Raw genomic sequence first — 22,206 nt, 5'->3', positions numbered from 1 at the left:
GCTTTCTGATGTAGCTGTCTGCATTCTGAAGTAGCTCTCTGCTTTCTGATTTAGCTGTCTGCATTCTGAAGTAGCTCTCTGCTTTCTGATTATGTTGTCTGCGAGTCATCTGTGTTATGAGCCGGGTCATTTGTGCCGGGGGCCAAGTGTGAGAGCCTCGGTCATGTAAGAGGGCATATTCGATTGAAGGCCCTTCTTATGGTGCCTGCTTGGGTTTTGATATCTGCAACTCTCGCGACGTCGTCTGCTCCAGGGTGAAGGTGTATTATTCTGCCCAGGGTCCAACGGGCTGGCGGGGCGTCCTCCTCCTTGACGACGACCAGCATGCCCTCCTCCAGTTGTCCACGAGATTGCTGCCATTTGGACCGCGTTTGGAGCTGTGAAATGTATTCTTTGTAGTAGCGGTTCCAAAAGTGTTGACGTAGCTGTTCAACTCGCTGGTATCTCGGCAGACGCAGCGGGTTGCAGCCAGTGATCTGCGGGTGAGGAATCACAGTTAGAGATCGTCCAATTAAGAAATGAAAAGGTGTGAGGGCTGTAAGATCTGACGGATCGGAAGAGAGAGGCGTCATGGGCCTAGAGTTGAGAATGCCTTCAATCTGAACTAGTACTGTGTACATCTCTTCATACGTAAGATGGGCTAAGCCTAGGACACGTTTTAAATGATGCTTTGTGGACTTCACAGTACTCTCCCACAGTCCACCAAAGTGGGGAGTGTATGGAGGGATGAAATGAAAAGTAATGCCTTGCTCTGCTGCACTGCGGTGTATTGCATTCTGATTATCTGTAAAGAACTTTGCAACGACATTTGAAGCACCTACAAAGTTGGTACCATTATCTGAATAAATGTGAGAAGGCCTGCCACGACGACTAATGAACCTATTCAATGCAGCTAAATAGGCTTCCTTAGTCAAGTCGGTAACCAACTCCAAATGTACGGCTTTCACTGCAAAACATACAAATACACATATGTATGATTTTATTAATTGACTACCGCGACCCTTACGGTTACTGATCATGATTGGCCCGGCGTAGTCTACCCCGACGTGTGTGAATGCGAAGTCTGAATGCATGCGTGGTTCTGGTAAGTTACCCATGATAGGTGTAACTGGTTTTGCTTGATATCTTTTACATGTGACACATGTATGTACTGTTTTTCTAGCTAAATTGCGGCCACCGAGAGGCCAGTATGTCTCGCGTATGGTGGCGAGTAGAAGCTGAGGGCCTGCATGAAGAAGTGCTCTGTGATAAGAATTAAAAATTAGTTTGCAAATGTAATGATTAGATTGTAATAACATTGGAAACTTTTTGTCGTATGAAAATCGCGAGTTCGCGAGCCTGCCGCCCACGCGAATGACACCGCGACCATCCATGAAAGGATGCAATGAGTGAAACTTATGTTTAACTGGAAGTTTATTATGCAGAAGAGACTGATATTCATCTGGAAAAGAATGCAATTGTGAAACTTTCACTAATTGAAATTTTGCTTGATTAAGTTCTGATGTTGTTAATGTTGTATAGTTACGTTTGTTGTGAAGTTTTTGTTTACAATTGTTAATGAATCTTAATATGTATGCTGTAATGCGTGTTAATTTTGAAAAGTCTGAATAGTCGTAAATAAATGAATTTTTATCTACTTGCATGCAACAATGTTCTGTGTTTGTGTGGTTTTTTGTTTCTGGTAAGTCAGACTCGCTGAGGTGCCCGGGTGATGTGGGCCAGCTGTTTTCATCATACCTAAGAAACTCGGGACCTGAAAACCACATGTCTGAATGTATGAGTTGAGTCGCTGTGAGACCACGAGATATGAGATCTGCGGGGTTCTGTTTCGTGGGTACATATCGCCATGTGTGATGGCCTGTTGTGATTTGAATTTCATTGACTCTATGACTTACAAATGCATTTAACTTGTGAGGTGATGACTTTATCCATGATAGGGTGATCATTGAATCACTCCAAAAATAGCAATTTGAAATAATCTGTGGATTACGAATAGAGTCAATGACCTTCTTGTATAATCTAACAGCTGTGAGTGCTGCACAGAGCTCCAGGCGTGGGATAGTTAAGCTCTTTAAGGGAGCTACTCTGCACTTGGCTATGAATAGTCGTGCACACGCAGCGCCGTTAGGGTCCTGCGTGCGCACATACACGCATGCTCCGTAAGCGCTCTGTGAAGCATCACAGAATATGTGTAGTTCTGCATTGTTCTGTGAACTAAAAACATATCTGGGTATTATAAGCTGTTTTAAAGCTGCTAAGGAGTCTACGAACGCCTTCCACTGTTTCTGAATGTCATGTGGGATGTATGAATCCCACTGAATATTCTGTAACCACATATTTTGCATTAATAGTTTAGCTTCTAAAACTGAAGGACTTATGAGACCTAATGGGTCGAATATCTGTCCTATGGTGGAGAGAATTTTACGTTTGGTGATTTTATCATGGTCTGTGTTTTTTATTTGCGTAGTGTACGTTATAGTGTCATGTTTAAGATTCCAATAAATACCTAATGTTTTAGATGCCTCCTTGTTACCTAAATTGACTGTGTGATGTGGAGAGTCTGATGATAACTGTGCCTTTTGTAATATGTCAGGGTGGTTGGACTGCCATTTTCGAAGAGGAAATTGTGCTGACTTTAATGCATTATTTACTTCTTGAATTATGTGTGTAAGGCGTGTCTCATTATCAGACCCAGTGAGTAGGTCATCACAGTAGAAATCACGCATTATCACCTCTGAGATTTCCTTGTCCTGTTGACAGTCCAGCCCCACCTGTTTCAAGCAACGTGTGGCGAGAAAAGGTGCTGATGCTGTTCCATAAGTGACCGTGTTTAGTGTATACGTGTCAAGTGGATGGGATGGGTCAAAACGAAAAACAATTTGTTGTAAAGGCCGTTGTATCTGTCTGACTTGTATCTGTCGATACATTTTTTCGATGTCAGCTGATACTATATATTTATGTTGTCTAAACCTGATTAGTATTGATGTGAGATCATCTTGCACTACGGGACCTATCATTTGAATATCATTAAGTGATATTTTGTTTGATGTTCTTGCGGAACCATCAAACACTACTCTGAATTTTGTAGTTGTGCTTTCCTCACGTATTACACCATGATGTGGTAAGTAATAGGAGGGTTTTTGTCTGTCTGTCTGTATGTTTTTAGTCATGTGCCCTGTATCAATGTACTCCTGCATGAAGTCTACATATTCCTGTCTGTATAGTGGGTCTAAGCTGAATCGTTTTTCTATGTTAAGAAAACGCTGCTTGGCCTGATAATATGAATTCCCTAGGCAATCTGGTGACTGCTTAAAAGGAATGTTCACTGTGAACCTGCCTGTCTCATCCCGTGTTGTGGTTGTGGAGAATATGTCTTCACATGTCTGAATATCTGGTGATGAGGTTTCTGAAGTGTCTGTGATGTTTTCTAACTCCCAGAAGCGAGTTAACTGATCTGAAATCTGACTAACAAAAAAACATGTGTTGTTTTTGTTAGGTTGACTGATACCATCTATAGGTAAACAGCCTGAGATTAGCCATCCCAGTTCTGTTTCCTGTAAGACTGGTTGGTGTTTACCTAATGACAACCTTCCTGTCCGTATTACTTGCCAGAATATTTCTGAGCCAAGTAATATGTCAATCGGAGCAGGAATATTGAAGTCTGGGTCTGCTAAGTGTATGTGTTGTGGGATGTTAATCATCTGCCTATCAATGTATGCACTAGGAAGTGAATTTGATATCTGATTGACTACTAGACATGTTGTTTCTGTTTCGTAACAGTTGTGTGCTGACTTTATTTGTATAGTGGTGCTTTTGTTTATGTTTATGCTCTGATTAGTGATACCTGTCACTGTAGTCTCAATGCTATGAAGAGGTAAATTTAATTTTGAACACAGATGTCTTGTGATATAGCAAGAGGTGCTACCAGTGTCCAGTAAGGCTCGTGCAAGGTGAGGCACACCATCTCTATCATAGACATTAATTTGTACAGTTGACAGTAACACTGATTTGTTTTGTGTGCTTGTAAGTGTGACTGGTGTGTTTTTTGTTCGTTCTAAATGTAAGAGTGTGTTGTGTTTCTGATTACAATACTTGCATGCTCCTCCTTTGCAATGTTTACTATCATGTCCTGGATGTAAACAATTGTAACAAACTTTCTGCCTTTCTGCTTCTTTTAATCTGCCTTCAATTGTCATGTCTCTAAATGTTTGACAAGAAAATAAGAAATGTTTTTGTCTGCATAAGGAGCATGTAGGTAATTGTACTGTGTAAGTATTTTTACTACTACCCTGCTTGGCAAATGTATCATTTTTATTTAATTGAGGAGTGTTTTTATTATTTATATTGGAGTCCCGTAAAGTTTCCAATAAGTCAGCGCGGTTTTTTAAGAATTTATAAAAAAAATCAAGTTTGGGCATATCTGTTAGTGTATTTTTGTGTTCCTCCCAGTGTCTGAGTGTTGTTGAATCTAATTTACTTGCTGCTAAATAAATGATTAGTGTATCCCAATGCTCTGTATGTTCACCAAGCGTGGCTAAAGCTCTGAGGTTTTTCTGTATAGTGTCCAATAACATTCTCAATAATTCTGCTGATTCTTGGCGAATGTTAGCTATACTAAAAAGTGCCTGAATGTGATTGCCTATAAGCTGACGTTTGTTGTCATAGCGCTCACATAAAAGTTCCCATGCCACTTCAAAATTTTCACCAGTCATTTCCAATGACTTGATGATTAATGAGGCACTGCCTGATAATGATGCACGAAGGTAATGATATTTCTGAATGTTATCTAGTGTGCTGTGTTTGTTAATAAGAGATTGAAAAGTGTCCCTATACTCAAGCCAATCATGAAAGTCTCCGGAGAAGTGTGGTAAGTCAATTGTGGGCAATTTAATAAATGATTTGGTCCCACCTGATTTGTCAGTGTCCGACATAGATTTGGTTACCGCTTTGTCATGTCTGGAAACTAATTCAGTCGCTTGGGCTACCAGAGGGTGGTAGACATTCTCGAACCTCTCACGTTCCGGGTCTGGCAGGTCTTCGTTCCATTCTGAAATATCCACAAGGGATTCTATTAAAGTTTGTGTTTCGTTAAAGGTGTTGTATATTGGTTTGAATACTGACAGTCTATTTTTTAATTCAAAAAGCTGTACATCTGTTAATGACTGACAGGAGGCAATGAGATCAATATAATTTTTGAAAATGGTCACTTTTCCTTTAAGTATACTACGTTTTCTTATTAAATCACTAGCACTTTGTTTCGACATGTTGACTTTTTTACTGTAAAATTATTGAAAATACCTGTATTACTCACTTGTCTATAATAAAATTTAAAAAAAAGGTTAAGGTTTTGTGCATGAAAATGTTGTTGCAAAATGTTCTGAGCAGAATAACCAAAAAAAGAAATGCAATACTTAAATTAGCAAATGAAGGTGAGAGCGGCGAATGCAGTGCAGTGCAACAAGATGGCGGGGTGTTGGCGCGCGGCGTGGGCGCGGACGCGTGGCGCAGGGGCGCAGGCGCGTGGCGTGGGCGCGTGGCGTGGGTGCGCGGGTGTCTGCGCGGGACAGGCTGGTGACGTGGCAGGGCCGTGCAGTAGCACCACAGCAAAAGCGAACACAGTGCTGTGGAATGTTGGGTGCGGGTTAATTTCAATAAAAATTAGAGCCAAGCTGAGTAGGTGTTAATGGGGTTGCACATAGGTTATACGTATGAAGTATGAAATTTATTTAGCAATCTGAGGTCTGAATAAGTCTGAAAAAAGGTCTGCAAAATGTCTGAAATGGGTCTGAAAAATATCTGAAATGGGTCTGAAAAATGTCTGAATAGGTCTGAAAAATATTGTGTAGGTATTGAGATACCTAAACAAGAACACACACACTGAGTTTCTGAAAATGAGTTTGTGTCAGGGAGTAATTAATTGGAACGACTCACGACTGCTGCACCAAACCCTTAGAACAATCTGACTGGTTGTTCTTCTGATGTCGCCGGTGATGCTTCACTTTGACGACGGCACTGGATGTTTCAACGCTGCTTGCTGGTCACGATGTTTCGCGATGTCGCGGGCGTTGAAACTGAATTCCAGTGGACTTCTCGACTGCCGCTTGCTTGATCTTCGCTGCGCTGTGTAGATGGTCTCGTCTTGATTTTCGTCTGGATTAGCGCCGTAATCCCGCGTCTCTTCAAAATGGCGGTTACGATGGGCGTCGTCGCCGTTGCCGGGTGAATTTAACGCGAAGCTCGAAGGACCAAAATGTTAAGTAGACTGTGTGTTGAAGTTAAATTAAACGACGCTAAATACAAGTATAAAAATGTATTTAATTACTTTAGATTACAGCGAAATAATTATATGACGAATTAAACAAGCGCGCGTGCGGCGGCGGCGGAGTCGGTCGAGAAGTGGGCGGGTCCGCGCGCGCGGCGCTCCTGTCCTCTGGTCCTTTGTATCGCGCATGCGCGCGCGTGTTGGTGTTGCCAACAATGCATGATTGACGACTGTTAATTTTAAAATGAAAGAATGTCGCGGGCGAATAAAATAGGCATCTCGCTTAGAAGGCATCCGTTTGACGTGTGCTGGCAACTTAATTCTGTCGGGTTATTGACCAGGATACAATTTTGGAAAGGTTTTTTAAATTTCTGCTTAAAATTGACGTGTGTTTCTTAAATTTTATGACTGTCGATTACCCGTCCTTTTCTTTTTCGGCGGATAAGAAAATGACAGGTATAACTTAAAATAAATTTAGAGGGTGTGTACTGGAATCAGCACTGTTATATTCATCTTAAATTTAAATTATTGTCACCATTAATACGCCAACAGGTTAATACTAATTTTAATGATTTTGTGTGTGTGTGTCATTAAAAAATAGATCATCATTATAATTGTGATATAGTAGTGATTTTTTGTAAGTAAATTTATGTTGATTAAAGATTCAAGGCCAAGAAGATAATTAGGGTCTATTCTTGTATCTGTGATATTGTGAACTGTTAGACTAAGTCATGACGTGCAATGTTCTTTTAAAATCAAAAAATCTTTTTTTTTTAATATTGGGTCTGTAAAATCGGATCTTACAGGTTTAACTGAATTTGATGGTATTTTGTCATGCGAATGTCGCGCTATTAATTTGAAGGTACACTAAATGTGTATACTTTTTAGTGCATGTGTTTTTATAACTTTGCATTGTTAAAAAGGTACATTATTGCACGTAAATTGTTGTTCTGTTTATAATAAAACAACTTTGCAAAAGAAATGTTTTTTTTTATTTATATTTCAAACCTTATTCAAATTAGATATACAGCAAAAAACATTGTAAAAATATCGAGGCATCTTTTTACATTATACAAAATACAACAAAATAGTTGATCACTTTCAACAAAGACCTTCTTTAATGGTATTTTTCTATAACCATCGGCCGACTCTAGATCACATAAGAATTCATACTATCGACATAATTTAATGTCCAAATGAAAAAAAATATTTATTCCCGTTTTAACTTGTCATAGAAAAAATATTTCTTGCAAAACAACTGGTACAAAGCGACAAGCAGAAATGCGATGACGCTAAAAAGACCCAAGAGTAATTTTGACATAAATTCTAGCTCCAGGTATTCAGCCCAGGAGATGTTGGCAGCGGGCGCCCGCAGGTGTCTGGCACCGGAGTGACGCAACACGTACTCTGTCCACCAGACTGCACGCTCCAGAGGCTGTTCGGGCTGGTCAGACATCAACTCATACAACTTCTTGATGTTTCTTCTATAGCTGTCAATTAAATAGGTTAATTTAATACATTTTATCAATCTATATACAACATGAGATAAAATTATACACTTTGTAACAACCTCATTCAAATTCAAATTCAAAACACTTTTTACATTATCCCGTTTTACACGGGGTCTGCTTACCTAACCAGAAGAGATGACAGTTCCGGATTTTTACAGAAGCGACTGCCAGTCTGACCTTCCAACCCGTGAAGGGAAACCCGCCAGTTAGGTCATTTAGGTACTTCCGAAAATCTATCTCTCGGGAATGTGGTTTCCTTACGATGTTTTTCCTTCGCCGCTGAGCGCGTGATAATCATTTATGTTCCAAACATTACATCAAATACAAATTCGACAGTCATTGGTTTATGCATGTGCTGGAATCAAACCTGCGAGAGGTAAGCGTTCTACCAACTGGGTAAAACAGCTCACGACGGCTTTTTGTACAAGGATAAACATACTTATTTCTCTCCGGCAATTCTTCTCTCAAGTGCAAGTCCCACCCTTTTGCTTAAATCATACCTCTACTAATTCAAAATATAATCAGTCTTCGTACATCAGTTAGCCTTTAAATCGTGTAACATTATCTTTAAAATCAAAATTAATGTTACAAGAGATTCGTTCACCTTTACTCGATTTTTACAAACTGCATTTCCATTCACGATTACTATAAGTTTTTGTACAATGAGTTAATATTTTATCTTTATTAGATAGACGAAATAATTTATATTCTTAGTTTAATTAATCATAGCAATCAAATTTAGAACCCATGTCACCACTTTATAATATTACTTCTGTTTAGCTGTGAAACCTATTAGACACTATAACAGCAAGTGGTTTAATAGGTTCTATGTGAAATGAAAGAAAATCATATTATTAAGTTTAGTAACGATATGAAATACTAATTCATGCTGTGGAGTAAACATTTTAAAATACAAATCGTTAACAAACCTTTCATCCTCAATTACGGTATTGATAGCATTTCTGAACTCAACTTCAGTGACAGTTTCAACGTTTATTTGCACACCAATTTTAAGATGGACGTATTTCTCAGTATTAAACCACTGATCTCCCAGCATGGGTATACCGACCAGCGGTACACCTGCTGTTACAGCCTCATCAGTCGATTGAAGACCTCCTTGTGTGATAAAAAGTTTGATTTTTGGGTGTCCTGAAAAAAAAAAAATATTTGGCGAGCAAGAAGATGATCACATGAATCCAACAATTTATCATCGTGATATCCTTCTAAGGACATAGTATCAAAAGTGGTTGCATGTTGTCCGCTCATTACTTGTGTGCCTCTGCCTACCCCAAACGACTACTGACTACGAATTCAGTAGATTTTCCCACTTCCAATATGGAAAACGCTTGTAGTTTTAATAATGACTTATCTACTGTACTGTCTTGTACTTCCTTACCGAATTCTCAAGTTTGATACTACGTATATTAATTTCCAATTGTGCAATAGCATTATTGCAGCGCATGTAAGTACGAGATGTTCTAAGAAAAGAAAAGCCTAACATTATTCAATACAAAACATGATCCCGTGTGGGTGTGTGTGTGTGTGTGACTGCAATTACTTACTAAGTAAATCAGATTGTGGGAACCATTTGCTTATTCTAATGTTAGGAGTCCTTCCAGGCAATTCATCCGTATTCCACTTCCACAGAACATCGTAGGGAAGTTTAGAGAGCACTCTGATGAACATCTGTATCGTTTCTGGAGGTAAATTTGCTGGGTCGGTGTTTGTGCCAAAACTAATGTATATCACTCCGTGTTCAGAGGAATCCAAGAAAGATTTTAAATCCTGAAATTTTGTTTCGTCATTTCAAATAAATTTAAAACGTGCAAATTTTTTGAAATACAAATTGAGTAATATGTTTTTTAAATGAGACTGTTCCTCACAAATTGGAGTTTTGTACTCATCCATTGGCATCAGCCAATGCAGACATAAGCTAAGTTATTACAATTTAAAAAAAATTACCTGTGGCAAATCCTTTGGTTCCTTTTTATGAATCCCCCAAATGTATATTACGCCCGATGGTACAGGAAAATTTCCCTCAAATATCGGATGCATATTCAAAAATAACATATCAACGTTTGCTAGCAGATCCGTTACTGAAGGAAGATCTTCCCCGAAATATTTTCTCAGCATCCTATTCTCTTTTTCTTCATTATTATTCACGAATCTCATATATCTATAATATTTGTATAATTCACTGAATTTGTCCCAGAATGTCAAATTGTACAATCTATGACTGATTGCTGACGGATAAAGCAGTGGGTGTGTTGGAATTCCTAAAGCTTCTTGTACGAAATAAACATTACCAAAAGAACTGATCAAAATAACAGGAGCTTTGTACACTTGTGTAAAAGCCAATGCTTGCCTTGCAACGGATTCAACGAAAATTAAGTCGAAATGTTGTCCCCCACGCACGATTTCTTGTACTTCACTCATCTGCAACTGCTGCTTAATTATAGTGTTCAACGTATCCATAGCAACTTCCATTTGGTCATGTGCATCTTGCTGTTTTCCTTTCGATAATTCAATGAAATTCTTCACCCATATATTGTAAGATAAATCGTGAACATCTATTTCGGTAAGGTTTGCTGGAGTTTCTCCTTTGGGGAATGCTGGGTCTGTTGTTATGACGACCACTTCATGTCCACGTTTGGCCAGCTCTTGGGTCAACGGACGAAAGACAACTTGATGACTTATAGAGGGACAAGGAAACACTGCTAAAATCCTCGCTGCTTCACATTTTATCACTATCACAGTACACAATAATAGCGAATTAAATAACATTGTTCTCACTATTGTTGTTTCTCCCAGAGTAATAACCAACACAGAGATACAGTGATTAGTATTTATACGAGTTAGACAATAACGACGATATTTTTAATAATTGTTGTTATCAGCATGCTACAGTATTTTTTTTGCAAATCATAGTGATATACGTATATCTTAACTATTATATATATTTGTTTATTTTTAAATACCTTTACAGATAAGACAATATAATAACGACGACTATATTATGCCACAGAATAAGGCGAACAGCATAATTATTTATGTCAATGATTTTACACACAAGATACAAATTGGGTTCGTAAAATATGTTATAAAATCATTGTGCGTAGTTACAACTTATAATGGACACTTCGCGTCTTAAAATGCGTCTCAATTCTACTAAACACTGGTAAAAAGGTTATACACCTTGTAATACAAATTGATAAACAAAAAAACTCGTTTAAATTTATTGATGACATAACAAAATAAAACACGTTTAATACTTTGAATAATTTTTTTTACAATTATCTATTTAAAGAATATCCTAAAAATACAGGGTGCTAGTAACATCGTAACGAATACTGAGGAGGATGATTCAGCTTATGATTCTCAGTTAACATCAAGTGGAAATTTACGTCGCAAAAATTTATGATTACTCTTCCGTTTATATAATTACTAGCTTTTTCCCGCGATTTCGGCCGCGTGGTGGGTTATAAAATAGAGATCTTTGTGTGTGTGGGAGAGTGTATGTCAAATTTCAAGCATCTGACTTATGCAGTTTAGATTTTTTACATACAACATTTTTTCCCGCTAACTCCCATTTTTCAAAATACAGCCATAACTTAACTTTATATTTACTAAGGTATGCATGCATGCTAGATTGAAAACATCTACTTGTATCTTACGCGGTTTAGATTTTTTCATACAAATGTTTTTTCCCGCTAACTCCCGTTCCCGTGGGAATTTTGCAATATCCTGTTGCAACTTAGCTTTAAGTTTACTAAGGTACCTGCATGCCAAATTTCAATTGTCTAACTTTTGTGGTTTAGATTTTTCATACAAAAGGATTTTCCCGCTAATTCCTGTTCCCGTGGGAATTTCGGGAATTTCTTTCTTAGTGCACCTCTATGGTATCTAAGCTACGTCCCTTACAAATTTCAACTGCCTACGTTTAGCCGTTAAGGCTGTGCGTTGATATGTCAGTCAGTCTGTTTCTCCTTTTATATATTTAGATTTTCAATTCTATACTTTTGCGATGAAATTTTTCATTTGATTGAATTCAGAATAATGAGCTGAATCATCCCCTTCAGTATTTGTTACGATATTACTTACACTCCCTACAAGTAAGTACGGGTAGCCATACGAGTGTTTATGGGTGTTAGTGTAACGAATACTGAGGTCTGAATCGTCCGATTCAGACCATGATTTTGAATTGATAGCAAGTGAAATTTCCTATCGAAAAATGCATGAACGTTTTAGTTTCTTTTAATTATATTCAGTTCTATACTTTTGCAAAGGAAAAGTATAGAACTGAAAATTCTTCTTGATATAACCTTAAAATCATGGTTTAAATAATCATCCCAAGGTTTTCGTTACGATGTCACACCACGATATAAATAAATAAATAAAATTAATATCGTGTCGATGTGTTTACTAACAAATTGTATATCGTAGTACAAATTTGTAATAGACTACTTTTGGCGCCATCCCACTCGCGTCACAGAGTACTGCGGGGCGGGAGGTAAAAGAGAAACCACTGCCTTATTTAAAAAAAAGTAGCATTGAGAATGCTACACCGACAAGAGCGTAGCTCTTAAATTAGTGATGTGATCCTATCTGAATCTTCTCTAACAGAAACATAAACGTAACATGATAAGATAGATAAGTTTAAGAATTATGCACTTGCAAAATTTGATGTCATCACAACGGGTAATTTTATCAGCACTGATAACAGAGAAGTATGATAGTTAATGAGATAGCACGCGGACTAAGTCATGGATACGGTAAGTCCTAGTTTAAAAAGAACAATCTGCTGTTTATTTCTTTTTTAACTTGACATGAGAATTCCTACAAAATTGATATAAACCTGTAAAAACTAAAGACACTAAAACAAAAAGGCCTAAGAAGAGAGTCAAGAAAAAGTCCAATAGAAGATATTCAGCCCAGGAGATGTTGGCAGCGGGTGCCCGCAGGTGTTTAGCGCCCGAATGACGCAGAACGTACTCTGTCCACCACACTGCACGCTCTAGTGGATCATCGGGCTGGTCAGACATCAACTCATCCAACTTCTTGACGTTTTTTCTATAGCTGAAATTAGTAAAGGATCCTTTTTTAGTCCTTTAAATTTTAATTCCGCCTCACGCTCTAAATGCTCTTAAACACTGAATTTAACTGTATGAGTTTGAAATCATGTTTGGATCATAGAGGTAGATAAATGATATGACGTTGTTTCCAAGATTTTAGCCCGGTAAATGGCTAAAGGCTCGCCATGAGATTTAAACATAGCTGGCGAAGAGTGGGTGTATACTATACACCATTGCTTTTGGGTTATATTATGTTAAATAATTAACTTACCTTTCATCTTCAATGACTGTGTTGATAGCATTCCTGAACTCATCTTCAGTAACAGTTCCAACATTTAGTTGGACACCAATATTGAAATGGACGTACTTCTCAGTATTGTACCACTGATCTCCCAACATCGGTATACCAACCAGCGGTACACCAGCTGTTATAGCCTCATCGGTTGATTGTAGACCCCCTTGTGTGATGAAGAGTTTGATTTTTGGGTGTCCTGAAAATATTTTTTTTTAATTAAGATTTGATTTTCTGATAAGGAGATGAACATCAGGATATATCCTTCTAAGGATTTGATGTCAAAAGTGATTGCAATAAGGTTCTTGTTAATCTCCCTCCTAATTCCATGAATGAAAGATATGGAATCCGTAAAGGTGTATTACTTGAAATTTGCAGTTCATGAATCTAATCAATATTACACTTCTGAATAGATAAAAACTCGTTAATCTATTGTCACAGGATTACGCGACGACATTTCTAGACACACAGACTTAGTTATCACAATTTCATTACTTTTATCTTATCACAACTTTTTTGCACGTGAACAAGAATTACTATAATTTAAAAAAAAAAATAAAAAAAATAAAAATAAAAATCTTTTATTTCGGGTGTTTTCCCATAGTAATTTAGCAACACCTATTTAAATATAAATGGTTCATTCAGAAAAGCAAATCTAAAATCTAAGCGTACACGAAGCGACGCCGTCAAATGTATAACGATCAAAACCAAGCAAGATCACGAGTACTATCAACGAGCGAGCATGTATCAAGAGTTTGATGAGAGTAGAAGAAGCGAAGGTAACTTACTGAGTAAATCAGATTGTGGGAACCATTTGCTAATTCTAATGTTAGGAGTCCTTCCAGGCAGTTCATCCGTATTCCACTTCCACAGAACGTCGTAGGGAAGTTTAGAGAGCACTCTGATGAACATCTGTATCGTTTCTGGGGGTAGCTGTGCTGGGTCGACGTTCGTGCCAAAACTGACGTAGATCACTCCGTGCTCAGATGAATCCAGTAAAGATTTTAAATCCTGAAATAAGTTGTTATTTTTAGACGAAAGAAACTATTATTTCGACAAACACTATAATACTGCTTTATTTTTCCTTAAATGATTTAACTTTCGTTCAATTCTTTTCTGAAAGCTAGGGTCTCAAATTCATATAACTTTGGCGTAACTTCGCCCAATTTTATGTCATGACCTTATTTAAGATGCAACATAAAACAGATTCTGGTTATAAATAACAAACCTGTGGCAATGCTTTCGGTTCTTTCCGATGAATCCCCCATATGTACACTACACCAGGTGGTACGGGGAAATTGCCTTCATATACCGGATGTATATTCAAAAATAACATATCAACGTCAGCTAGCAAATCAGCAATTGAAGGAAGATCTTCTCCAAAATATTTTCTCAGCATCCTATTTTCTTTTTCTACGTTATTATTCATAAATCTCTCAAATCTATAATAGTTGTATAATTCACTCAATTTGTCCCAGAATGTCAAATTGTACAATCTATGACTTATGGGTGACGGATAAAGCAGTGGATGTGTTGGAATCCCTAGAGCTTTTTGTATGTTAACTATATTGCCAAGAGAACTGATCAAAATAACAGGAGCTTTGTACACATGTGTAAAAGCCAATGCTTGCCTTGCAACGGACTCAACGAAAACTAAGTCGAAATGTTGTCCCCCACGCACAATTTTTTGTACTTCACTCATCTGCAACTGCTGCTCAATTACAGTGTTCAGCATATCCATAGCAATTTCTATTTGGTCATAGGCATCTTGCTGTTTTCCTTTCGATAATTCAGTGAAATTCTTCACCCACATATTGTAAGTTAAATCGTGAACATCTATTTCGGTAAGGTTTGCTGGAGATTCTCCTTTGGGGAATGCTGGGTCTGTTGTTATGACGACCACTTCATGTCCACGTTTGGCCAGCTCTTGGGTCAACGGACGAAAGACAACTTGATGACTTATAGAGGGACAAGGAAACACGGCTAAAATCCTCGCTGCTTCACATTTTATCACTATCACAGTACACAATAATAACGAATAAAATAACATCGTTCTCACTATTGTTGTTTCTCACAGAGTAATAATCAACACAGGTAGACTATTAAGTATATATACGAGTTAGATAATATCAACGCTGCGTTATCGACACTTTGAACGATATTGTTAATAATTGTTGCTATCAGCATGCTACAGTATGGTTAAGCATAAATAATGATAAACCTTTATATTTATTGTTATAATATATATTTTTTAATTTTTAAATATCTTTACAGATAAAATATTCTAAGGCAACATGATAATGACGAGTACATTATACTATAGACTAAGGCGAACAACATAATAATTTATTTCAATGACTTCATATTTGCCACGTTAATAAATGGTTTTGCGTGGGGATAACTTATAACGGACACGTCGCATCTTAAAATGCGTCTCAATTTTACTAGCTACCGTCTAGTAAAGGATAAACAACAAGATATTACAAATTATTGAATAAAATACTCGATTGAATTTATTGATGACATAAAATATCCTAAAAATACAGGATGTTAGTGATATCGTAACGAATACTAAGGGGGATGATCCAGACCATGGTTTTGAGTTAATATCAATTGGAATTTTCCGTCGCGAAATTATTTTTAATTCTTTACTTTTGCGATGGAAAACTCCACTTGATATTAACTCAGAATAATGAGCTGAATCATTCCTCTCAGTATTCATTACGATGTCACTTACACCCCCGTACAAGCACATACAGGTAGCCATATGTAAGTACGTGTATAGGTGTTGGTGACACCATAACGAACACTGAGTGGATCATTTAGACCGTGATTCTGAGTTGATATCAAGTGGAATTTCAGTTTCAGAAAAATTGATTTTTTTTTTAATTTGTTTCAGTTCTATACTTTTGCGACGGAAAACTCCGCTTGATGTCAACTCAGAATTATGGTCTTAATCATCTCTCTCGGTATTCGTTATGATTTCGCTAATATCACAGGATGTTCGCGAAATTTACACGTGTTTATTTATTTATTATTTTTATGTATATACGTTTCTTTTATTTGTACACTTTGTGCCTTCCCACTTTTAGTGACCTCTCACAACATTCGGGGTCGACTGAAAGATATATCTTTCATAGATAAGTCCAGCTTTATATCTATTTTTTGCCATTATTTATGTAATAATGTGTTCAATAAAGAGTTTTACAAGAATCAACAGTTTATTCTCTCTTTTTAACTAAGTAAACATAAACACGACTTACGTAGGTAATAATTATCACAGATAAAGAAGTAAGGACGCCTTCAAAGCAATTGCATTGCTGCAATGAAAAAGTTATAAACGCCACGTGGCTGCAGCCCTAGTCGTCCCAGGTAACAGTCGCGACTAATTTGAAGACACACCAATATGAGTACATCCATTATAGAACTAAGTCAACTTTAAAGCACTCAGAACAAATAGTTAAAAAAATACAAAGCTTCTTTTTGATAATGTTGGCAAGAACACAAGAAGAGAGGTTATTAGAATTTCAACCCTCACGGGGTGAAAGAGTTTACACAAAAAGTCACACATAATCCTAATTAAAAAAAAAAACATAATTATTTACTTTGTTTTTAACTTAACACTAGAGTTCGTATAAAAGCTATACAATTGGTATAGAGTTATAATCACTATAGACACTAAGACACAAAGACCCAAGAGTAGAGTTGAGAAGAAATCAAGCAGAAGGTATTCAGCCCAGGATATGTTGGCAGCGGGTGCTCGAAGGTGTTTGGCACCAGAGTGACGTAGCACGTACTCTGTCCACCAGACTGCTCGCTCCAGCGGCTGCTGTGGCTCGTCACGCATCAAAGAATTAAAATTCTGGATGTTCTTTTTGTAGCTGAAATCGAAATATTCGATTTTACAATATATATATCAATGTTATACTTACAGAATAATATTGCTTGGTATTCTTAGTCTTAGAGAAGGCAAATAATTAAGTGTGAGTAGACAATAATGTGAAATTCTACACCGACAAGAAAGTCAAATGGCTTTTAAGTAATAATGATGATATGATTGTGTTTTATTTTTCAGATAATTATGGCATTTTAACAGCAATATTGAGGAGCTCGGTGGCGCAGGTAAACGCGCTCGGTCTGCAATTGTTGAAGTTAAGCAACTTTCGCAAAGGCCGTTCATAGGATGGGTGACCACAAAAAAAAAAGTTTTCATCTCGAGCTCTTCCGTGCTTCGGAAGGCACGTTAAGCCGTTGGTCCCGGCTGCATTAGCAGTCGTTAATATCCATCAATCCGCGCTGGGCCCGCGTGATGGTTTAAGGCCCGATCTCCCTATCCATCCACAGGGAAGGCCCGTGCCCCAGCAGTGGGGACGTTAAAGGGCTGGTGATGATGATGAACAGCAATATTGCTTATGTTGTTAGACTTCTAGTGGATAATATTATCGATAACATCACTTGCGGAATTGAAGAACATTATTATTATAAATTCAAATTCAAAAATATCTTTATTCAGTTGGTAACATAGTTACACTTTGAATCGTCAATTTTTACATAACGAACGTCTCATCCGCTTAAAACTACTGCAGCTTCTCACAACCTGTATAGCCGGGGAAAAGAAGCTGCAAGAAAAACCTCAGCACAGGGCCCTAGACGTTCTCATCAAAATCAATTTGAAAGCGATAGAAACAATTTATCAAACGCCAGTCCATTGATAAATTCAGGAATAAAACAAATACCTTAGTAGGTACTTATTCCATAATATTGTTTTTCATGATATAGTCCACTTTCCACGGTTATAGTCGTTAATAGATTGATAAGCTGACATTATTATCGTCCATCGTGTTTTGTTTTATCTTCGAACAACAATTCTTTTGATGACTTGCCTTATATAAGCATAACATGTAAAATTAACTTACCTTTTATCGCCAATGACAGTGTTAATAGCATTTCGGAACTCATCTTCGGTAACAGATTCTACATGTAATTTTACACCAATTTTCAAGAGGACATATTTCTCAGTATTATACGGCTGATCTCCAAACACTGGCATACCGACCAGCGGTACACCAGCTGTTATAGCCTCATCAGTTGATTGTAGACCCCCTTGTGTGATAAAGAGTTTGATTTTTGGGTGTCCTGAAAAACATAATTCATTTTATTGTTTTGGGCGATAGGTTGATCATCTGTCACTTTATACTGTTCATAATAATTTTATTCTTCAAAGGACATTGTATCAAAAGTTTATGGTCGACAATCCTTGTCTAATGCTTACTTTTTGGAAATATTAATTTGTTTTTAGTTATGACAATATAGCTAGATCTGCATGATATTGGTAAATGGACGTAAAAGCATATTTATAATGACATTTGCTTGATTAACTATTTGAAAGAATCTTGCTTTATCTCCTATTAGAAAAGGCACAATTTTAAGTCCCTATACTTTGGACAGGACCTTATCACATGCTATATTACTACATACTATTATTTGTTATTCTATGACCGAAAAAGGGTTATAAAATTTCTTCAGCTGTTTTTCTTCATTTTTACAGCACATTTTTTGTGATGTCGTTCAATAATACTTAGTAAATCTATTAGCGGAAACAAATGCTTGAGACGATTTGTTTTAATATTATACATTGTTTTAAGTTTACGCGGTTATTATCATAACCAACAATAAAGAGAGCAATAAAGAGTGCAATAAAGAGTTTTTGTATTGTATTGTAATTAAAACACATAATAACGCGTTCTTACCGCGTTTAAATGGGTATATGAGACTCCCGATATTTAAACGCGGTAAGAACCCGTTATTATGTGTTTTAATTGTTTTAATATTGTCTTAAAAAATATTATTACGGTATTATGACTTATTAAGTAAAGTTTGCGGGAACCATTTGCATATTTTTATATTGTGTGTGTGTATGTGTGCCTGCATTTACTTACTGAGTAAATCAGATTGTGGGAACCATTTGCTAATTCTGATGTTAGGAGTCCTTCCAGGCAGTTCATCCGTATTCCACTTCCACAGAACGTCGTAGGGAAGTTTAGAGAGCACTCTGATGAACATCTGTATCGTTTCTGGAGGTAGATTTGCTGGGTCGACGTTTGAACCGAAGCTGATGTAGATGACTCCGTGCTTAGATGAATCCAGGTAAGATTTTAGATCCTTGAGAACAATTAAATCAAATCAATCAAATCAAATATACTTTATTGCACACAATATACAAAACAAATTAACACAGATGATGATAGATACAGTACAATCTGGCGGTCTTATTGCTAAGCAGCAATTTCTTCCAGGCAACCAGTGGATAGGAAACATTATTACAATTTGGTGCGGGACAGTGCAACATCTAGTATAAAATAATAAATACTATAAATAAAAAAAAACAAATAAAAGTAAAATAAATAAATAAAAATAAAATAGAAATATATAAATATAATTACATATATACATATACCCATTTAAATCAGACGTATAATATTATAATTAAATATGACATTACATGTAGATATGACAATAGTTTCCTATAACTACTAAAGGATAAAATACGTTATATTAATATCCACACAACGACTCGTAATGAGCACGTAACAGATTTTTAAAACTCTGAAGAGAATTAGCTACTCTGATGGCGGGAGGTAAAGAATTCCACAGTCGCACAGATTACACCGTAAAAGACTGCCCATAGAAATCTACACAGGGCCCAGGGGTAGGGGGGGCAGGGGGGGGGGGGGTTCAGGGGTATGTGAACAGGGCCTACTAACAACATTCTGTTGCAGGATCGAGGCTGCCGAGTATTGCAGGATCGAGGCTGCCGAGAATTAAATGAGTTATTGATGCAAAACTTTTTTCACAATGATTTTTTTGAATACAAATTCTGCCTTTTGACCAACGTCTGATAATAATTTTAATCTTTTTTAGCATCAAAATTATAGACACATTGGTGCTAATTCCTGTAGACGCCATCTAATTTTATTTTAAGTTATACCTGTCATTTTCTTATCCGTTGAAAAAGAAAGGGACGGGTAATTGACAGGCATGAAATTTATGGAATACACGTCAATTTTAAGCAGATATCTAAAACAACCGACTAAAAATTTTACATGAGCCAATAACCCGACAGAGTTAAGTAGACAGCACGTCAAACGGATTACATACCAGCGATATGCCTATTTTATTCGCCCGGGTTATACATTCGTTTTAAAATTAACTTGTTGACAATCATCTGTCCCTTTCCTTTTCGGCCGATAAGAAAATGACGGGTATAACTTAAAATAAAATTAGGAGGTGTCTACAGGAATCGGGGACAATGATACAGAAAAAAAAATTTAAACATCCAAATTATTGTTATAAAATAGAGTAAGCATACCATATTCCATAAAACACATACCTCTGGTAATTCTGTTTGTGGTTTCTGATGTATACCTCCAATGTGAACCACGCTTGGTGGTACGGGGAAATTGCCTTCAAATATAGGATGTACATTCACAAAATACATATCCACATTATTCAGCAATTCGTTTATTGAAGGTAAATCTTCTCCAAAATATTTCCTTAGCATTTCGTGTTCTTTTTCTTCATTTGCCTTCATTAGTCTTAGTAATCTAAAATGCGTGTATAACTCGTTGATTTTCTCCCAGAATGTCAAATTATGCAATCTGCGATGGAATGGCGTAGGATAAAGCAGTGGATGTGTTGGTACCCCAAGAGCCTCATATGTACCAGGCATAGCACCAAATGAACTAAGTAAAATTACTGGTGCTTTGTAAACATGAGAAAACGCTAAAGCTTGTCGCACGAACGCTTCAACAAAAATCAAGTCAAAATGTTGTTTACCGCGTATAATTTCCTTCACTTCACTTGTCTGCAATTGCTGTTCAAACACTGTATTGATCGTACGCATGCCTTGTTCTGTTTGACCAACGACGTCATTTGGACTCATTTGGGACATCGTTTTTAGAAGACTGTCTCGAATAATCGAGTATGATACATTGCGAACGTCTATCTCTGTGAGATTTGCTGGAGCTTTTCCTTTGGGGAACATAGGATCTGTTGTGATAACGACCACTTCATGTCCACGTTTGACCAGCTCCAGGGTCAATGGACGGAAGACAACTTGATGACTAATTGAGGGACTAGGAATCACTGTTAATATCCTTGCCGCGTCAATACGTATCGCTAATACCACAACACACAACGTTAACAAAGAAACCAACATCTTTTCCAATGGTTTCATTAACGATAATATTATAACTAGTTGACAACAAATATTCATAGTCATTTTATACATAGTGCTATCTATCTATACGATAAGAAACTAATAGTCATTGTAACAAGGTCGCACGCATGTGATTAAAAATGTAGAATCATAATGACTCGTAAACAAAAACTCGTGTATTTTATTTGCTACTTGTTTGTAAGAAAAACATTTTTAAAACCAGTTTAGAACATGATTTTAAACGGTATATTTGTTGTCGAACTAACAGGTCGAACTAATTATTGTATTAATATTAACACGTTAAAAGAAAATTAGGTATCAAGTTATCGACTCCTGACTTCCGTGTGTTATTATTTCGATAAACACAGACACACTATGGCAAAGAACGTGCACGTATAAGTTTCAAATGTATTTATCATTAACGCGTTAATAACAAAAATATGTTTAGTCACCGTTACTAGAAATGACGCAAACAGTTAGGACCAGATTCAATGTGCACAATCCGTTCTGATTTTAAAAAACAGGAAAGGCGAAGGTAAACTTTTAAAAAGATACAATTTGTTATATTTTCTTAAACGTTATCCAAATACCCCGAAGAGATCGAATATAAATTTATTTAATATTTATTGTTGGCAAAATGCACCCGTATAGATGGGCCAATGCGCTTTGGACGTCTACAAATGAACGTAATGGGAGTCACTCTATAAATACGATATGCATCATCGTACGGTCTTAGCAATAACACCTCGAGCTATGAATTGATATGAAGATTCCCGCAGGCGTTAAAAACAAAACCTGTATATTTTAACACTGTGACAACGAGTAATTTATTATTACGAAACAAACACTTT

General features: G+C 36.9%; 3 protein-coding genes across 3 annotated transcripts; all 3 read right to left on the bottom strand.

Annotated features, from left to right (window-relative positions):
* Positions 1-7,263: 7,263 nt before the first annotated feature.
* On the bottom strand, positions 7,264-10,867 carry LOC126377354 (UDP-glucosyltransferase 2-like). The gene is made up of 4 exons (XM_050025075.1): positions 9,736-10,867; positions 9,336-9,558; positions 8,703-8,922; positions 7,264-7,752 (listed from the first exon to the last, which is right to left on the bottom strand). The coding sequence occupies exons 1-4, from the start codon at positions 10,555-10,557 to the stop codon at positions 7,473-7,475; spliced, it is 1,545 nt and encodes a 514-aa protein (XP_049881032.1). The 5' UTR covers positions 10,558-10,867; the 3' UTR covers positions 7,264-7,472.
* A 1,311-nt stretch (positions 10,868-12,178) lies between these two features.
* LOC126377356 (UDP-glucosyltransferase 2-like) lies at positions 12,179-16,198 on the bottom strand. Its single transcript, XM_050025077.1, has 4 exons — positions 14,366-16,198; positions 13,926-14,148; positions 13,117-13,336; positions 12,179-12,849 (listed from the first exon to the last, which is right to left on the bottom strand). Exons 1-4 carry the CDS (start codon positions 15,185-15,187, stop codon positions 12,579-12,581), a joined length of 1,536 nt encoding a protein of 511 aa, XP_049881034.1. The 5' UTR covers positions 15,188-16,198; the 3' UTR covers positions 12,179-12,578.
* Positions 16,199-16,339: 141 nt separating this feature from the next.
* Positions 16,340-21,403, bottom strand: LOC126377349 (UDP-glucosyltransferase 2-like). The gene is made up of 4 exons (XM_050025066.1): positions 20,528-21,403; positions 19,077-19,299; positions 18,054-18,273; positions 16,340-17,018 (listed from the first exon to the last, which is right to left on the bottom strand). Exons 1-4 carry the CDS (start codon positions 21,371-21,373, stop codon positions 16,739-16,741), a joined length of 1,569 nt encoding a protein of 522 aa, XP_049881023.1. The 5' UTR covers positions 21,374-21,403; the 3' UTR covers positions 16,340-16,738.
* Between the last annotated feature and the right edge of the window lie 803 nt (positions 21,404-22,206).

Source organism: Pectinophora gossypiella, chromosome 23 (assembly GCF_024362695.1).
Source record: "Pectinophora gossypiella chromosome 23, ilPecGoss1.1, whole genome shotgun sequence".
NCBI classification, from domain to species: Eukaryota; Metazoa; Arthropoda; class Insecta; order Lepidoptera; family Gelechiidae; genus Pectinophora; species Pectinophora gossypiella.
This window is presented reverse-complemented; position numbering and strand designations above follow the sequence as displayed.